Source organism: Pristiophorus japonicus, chromosome 16 (genome assembly GCF_044704955.1).
Source record: "Pristiophorus japonicus isolate sPriJap1 chromosome 16, sPriJap1.hap1, whole genome shotgun sequence".
In the NCBI taxonomy this organism is placed as follows: domain Eukaryota; kingdom Metazoa; phylum Chordata; class Chondrichthyes; family Pristiophoridae; genus Pristiophorus; species Pristiophorus japonicus.
In genome coordinates this window covers 126,989,704-126,994,703 of record NC_091992.1, presented here as the reverse complement: position 1 = coordinate 126,994,703, position 5,000 = coordinate 126,989,704, and the positions used below count along the sequence as shown (strand labels likewise).

General features: G+C 57.5%; 1 protein-coding gene across 4 annotated transcripts in view; it reads right to left on the bottom strand.

Moving 5' to 3' along the window:
- slc26a11 (solute carrier family 26 member 11) overlaps positions 1 to 5,000 on the bottom strand; it is a 39,213-nt gene that overhangs the window by 12,657 nt on the left and 21,556 nt on the right. For all 4 annotated transcript variants that reach the window (XM_070857838.1, XM_070857839.1, XM_070857840.1 and 1 more), the window contains 3 exons: positions 4,811 to 4,986; positions 2,858 to 2,930; positions 1,011 to 1,061 (listed from right to left, as the gene is read on the bottom strand). In XM_070857838.1, the coding sequence (XP_070713939.1) occupies positions 1,011 to 1,061; positions 2,858 to 2,930; positions 4,811 to 4,986 (300 nt within the window). The remainder of the gene's footprint in view (positions 1 to 1,010; positions 1,062 to 2,857; positions 2,931 to 4,810; positions 4,987 to 5,000) is intronic.

The window sequence follows — 5,000 nt, the reverse complement described above, 5'->3', positions numbered from 1 at the left end:
ATCCCCAAACAACCTCTTCACAGAGAGGGCTGCACGTCACAGCATCCAGTACCAGCTTCCCTTCCTCCCCCACCCCCAATGATTTGCAGACGAGAATTCCTGTAGTTGGTGGATTCCTCGCTCAGACTATCCATCCGCAGCGAGGTCTTCCCAACCCGTTCCAAAGGCCCCAGGAGACACTCCCCGCCCCGAGGCTCTCTCACTGCCAGGAGACCCGTCTCCCCCCTCTCCCTCCCTCCACCCCGAGCTCAGGAGGAAGGGGCCAGAGAAACATCACCATTCTGGAATTCAACCAAACACCAACTCTTCATCTCAACCAAACCTCCCAGATTAGGGGGAGTGAGAGGGGGGGGGGGGGGACGGGGGAAGAGAGAGAGGGAGGGGGGGGGCACTCAGAGAAAGAAAGGGGAGAGAGTGAGAGCATGTCAGAGAGAGACAGAAAGGTGTCTGCCCAAGGTTTGAGGGAGGAGGGGGAACAGGTACCTCCATGTACACTTGGTGTCGGCACAGAGATGGGAAGGCCCCCCCCCCCGGGTCACTACGCACTCCCCCCCCCCCCCCCGCGTCACTGCGCTTCCCCTCTCCCTCTTCCCCCTCCCCTCCCCCCTCCCCCCCACCGTGTCACTGCGCTCCCCTCTCTCTCTTCCCACCTCCCCGCGTCACTGCGCCCCCCCCTCTCCACCCTCCCCCCCCCCCCCCCGCGTCACTGCGCCCCACCGGGTCACTGCGCTCCCCCTCTCTCTCTTCCCCCTCCCCCCCCCCCCCCGCGTCACTGCGCTCCCCCTCCCCCTCCGGGTCACTGCGCTCCCCCTCCCCCTCCGGGTCACTGCGCTCCCCCTCCCCCTCCGGGTCACTGCGCTCCCCCTCGCTCTCTTCCCCCTCCCCTCCCCTCCCCCCCCCACCGCGTCACTGCGCTCCCCCTCCCCCGATCAGAGAATGCCAGACACCAGACTCTACAAACGGGAGGCGGTGAATAAATTCACCAAATACACACAATTGCCCGCTCTTACCGATTGCGATGAGCTCCTGATTGGGGTCGATTCTGTAATTATTCTGACTGGCTGTAACGGAAGGCAGAAGGTCAGTCAGACTCACCCCACAGCCACTCGCCAAGTTCCTGGTGGAGAGCTTCGGAAAGCTTCATTATAAAGCGACAGGCGCAACAGAGTAAAGTCCTCTCAGTTAAAGGGCGGAGTGAAGACGCTTCAGGCGGGAGTTGCCCCGATGCCCCAGATTGGGCGGCCGCTTTGCGGAACACCTCCGTTCAGTCCGTAAGCGTGACCCCAAGCGGTCACTTTAATTCCCCGCTCCACTCCGCCCTCGGCCTCCGACACTGTTCCAACGAAGCTCAACGCAAGCTCGAGGAACAACACCTCATCTTTCGTCTAGGCACTTTACAGCCTTCTGGACTCAACATCGAGGTCAACAATTTCAGACCACAACCTCTGTCCATATTATTTCACACAGCAGCTATTGAGGACTCTGCCATTCCCATTTACTCCTCCTCTAGACCCACCATTTGTTCCTTAACTTGTCCCATTACCATCTCCCTTTGCCTCGCACCATCATCCCTTTTGTCTCTCTAATCTCTCCTGCCTTCCACCCGATCACAGACCTTCCCTTTGGTTCTTCCCTCCCCCTGCCCCTACACTTGTTTAAAAACCTCTTACATCTCTCAGCTTGCCCAGATCTGACGAAGGGTCGTCGGCCTGAACCGTTCTCTCTCTCCACAGATGCTGCCTGACCCCGCTGAGTATTCCCACCATTTTGTGCTACTCTCTCAGATTGCCAGTACGCGCAGGATTGCGCCTGTGTGTTGCACCGGTGCAGTCCGTCAGTGTCGGGGAGCCCCCGGTGATTGCCGCAGGTCTCCGCCTGATGGCCTCCTCACCTGACCCCTGCGTCACGAGTCGGGTCAGGGGGTGTCTTCCGTCAGCAGTCCGGGTGAACATAAGAAATAGGAGCAGGAGTAGGCCATACGGCCCCTCGAGCCTGCTCCGCCATTCAATACGATCATGGCTGATCCGATCATGGACTGCCCGCTCCCCATAACCCCTTATTCCATGATGAGCCATGATCATATTGAATGGCGGTGCAGGCTTGAAGAGCCCAATGGCCTACTCCTGCACCTATTTTCTACGTTTCCCTTATCGGTCAAAAATCTGTCTATTTCTGTCTTAAATTTATTCAATGTCCCAGCTTCCACAGCTCTCGGAGGCAGCGATATCAGCGATGCTGCCGGTGTCCGACACATCCCAGGAATCAGGATCGCGCTGGCTCGGGGGCACCGCACCTCCGGAAAGATATATTGTCCTCAGAGGGGAAACAGCGTAGGTTCCCCAGAATGATACCGGGGCTCAAAGGGTTAAATTATGAGGACGGGTCACAAACTTTACTCGTATTCCCTCGAGTTTAGAATATTGCGGTGTTTAAAATGATTGAGGGATGGGATTGGATGGGGTAGATAGAGAAACTATTTCCTCTGGTGGGGGAAGTCCAGAACAAGGGGTCGTCACCTTAAAATGACTGCCAGCCGTTCAGGGGTGATGTCAGGAAGCACTTCTTCACACAAAGGGCAGTGGGAATCTGGAACTCTCTCCCAAAAAAGCTGTTGATACCGCGGGTCAACTTCAACACAGATGGATAGATGTTTGCCGGGCAAGGCTACCGAGGGGCATTAACAGGCAACTGGAGTCGAGGTACAGATTGGCCATGATATCATGGGATGGCTGGAGGGGCTGAATGGCCTCCCGTCCCTTCAGTCTCTCTATCCAGCCCCACTCCGCAGTGGTGGGACAGGCTGTGTCGGAGCGAGCTGGGCTGCCCATGGGTTTTAAGGCAGGCCACTGTCACTCACCAAAGGCCTTGGCGATTGCAATACTCTCCAGAAATCCAACCAGCGGCACCACGGCTAACCCCGCTCCGATGTTCTGGAAAGATCAGAGTGTTTGATAAGTGTCAGGGTCAGAATTAACCACGCGCCCGTCTCCCACTCACTGATTCTCTCCTCTCTCCACAATCCCCCCGCCCCCCCGCTCGCTCACCAATCCCCCTCCCCCTACCTCCCACTCACCGATCTCTCTCCCCCTTCCCCCCCCACGCCCACCAATCTCTCCCCCTTTCCCCCCCCCATCCCCACCAATCTCTCCCCCTTCCCCCCCCCCATCCCCACCAATCTCTCCCCCTTCCCCCCCCCCCACCACCAATCTCTCCCCCTTCCCCCCCCCCCCCAATCTCTCCCCCTTCCCCCCCCCACCCCAACACCAATCTCTCCCCCCCCCAACACCAATCTCTTTCCCTCCCCCCCCCCATCCCCACCAATCTCTCCCCCTTCCCCCCCCACCCCAACACCAATCTCTCCCCCTTCCCCCCCCCAATCTCTTCCCCTTCCCCCCCCACCCCAACACCAATCTCTCCCCCCCCCCCCAATCTCTTCCCCTTCCCCCCACCCCAACACCAATCTCTCCCCCCCCCCCCAACACCAATCTCTCCCCCTTCCCCCCCCCCAACACCAATCTCTTTCCCTCCCCCCCCCCCAAACACCAATCTCTCCCCCTTCCCCCCCAACACAAATCTCTCCCCCTTCCCCCCCCCACAACAATCTCTCCCCCTTCCCCCCCCCCACAACAATCTCTCCCCCTTCCCCCCCCCCACAACAATCTCTCCCCCTTCCCCCCCCCCACAACAATCTCTCCCCCTTCCCTCCCCCCCCCCAACCGACCAATCTCTCCCTCCCCCCCCCCCACCACTCGCTCACTGATCTCCCCCCACTCCCGCCCTCACTGACTTGCCGCACATTTACGAGGATGTTGCTGGAGTGGAGAATTGTAGCTATGAGGAAAGATTGGATAGACTGTGTCTGTTTTCTTTGGAACAGAGGAGGCTGACGGGAGACCTTATTGAAGTGTATAAAATTATGAGTAGCCTAGATAGAGTGGATAGGACGGACCCGTTTCCCTTAACAGAGGGGTCAACAACCAGGGGGCATAGATTTAAAGTAATTGGGGGAGGTTTAGATGGGATTTGAGGGGAAATGTCTTCACCCAGAGGGCGGTGAGGGTCTGGAACTCACTGCCTGAAAGGGTGGTAGAGACAGAAACCCTCACCACATTTAAAAAGTGCTTGGATGTGCGCCTGAAGTGATGTAACCTACAGGGCTACGGACCGAGAGCTGGAAAGTGGGATTAGGCTGGATAGCTCTTGGTCGGCCGGCGCGGACACGATGGGCCGAATGGTTGTAAATGTCTATGATTCGATGACCACAATGAATACCCAAGTACTTAATGTGGGCCTCGGTGCTGAACTCGGTGACGGTATTAATTATTTATACATATGGTTAAAGAAGGTTGTGTTGGCTAACCCAACTCTGCATCAAACTTCATCCTTGGTAACTCTGGCAATGACAAGTTAATTGCCCCTCACTCAGGGTTGTACAGTGGTGCTGTTGTGGGGTGGTCTTGGCTCACTGCTGATGGACTAGGTTGCGTGGGGCAAGTTATAAACTTTACACCCGAATGGGAGGCCTCAATCCAACATTTGTGTATTATACCCGGGGGGGGGGGGGGTGTGGGGGGGTTGGGTAGAAGAGTAAGATCCATCTGAAACGCTTCAATGAAGATTACATATTGGAATTTCAGATAGAAAGCATCTCAAACCATTCACAGCACACAAACAGGCCATTGGGCCCCAACAGGTCCGTGCCGGTGTTTATGCTCAACACAGGAGCCTCCTCCCATCCCTCTTCACCTCACCCCATCACTAACCGTTCCATATTGTGGGGGACTTCGCGCCTCGTACAGCCGACACTTACCTGAACGATCTGGGTAAAGCAGACGGTCCCGTTGCTCGCCGTGTCGGAGAAGGCCGGGAGCTGGAAGGGCGGGAGGCCACGAGCGGTTTTTCCAGTCAGGGTAAACACGTGCCGATCTTGACTTTCGAAGCAGTAAGCGACCAGGCTGGCCGCGACCACCACCACGGCGTTCCGGGCTACGGAAGGAACG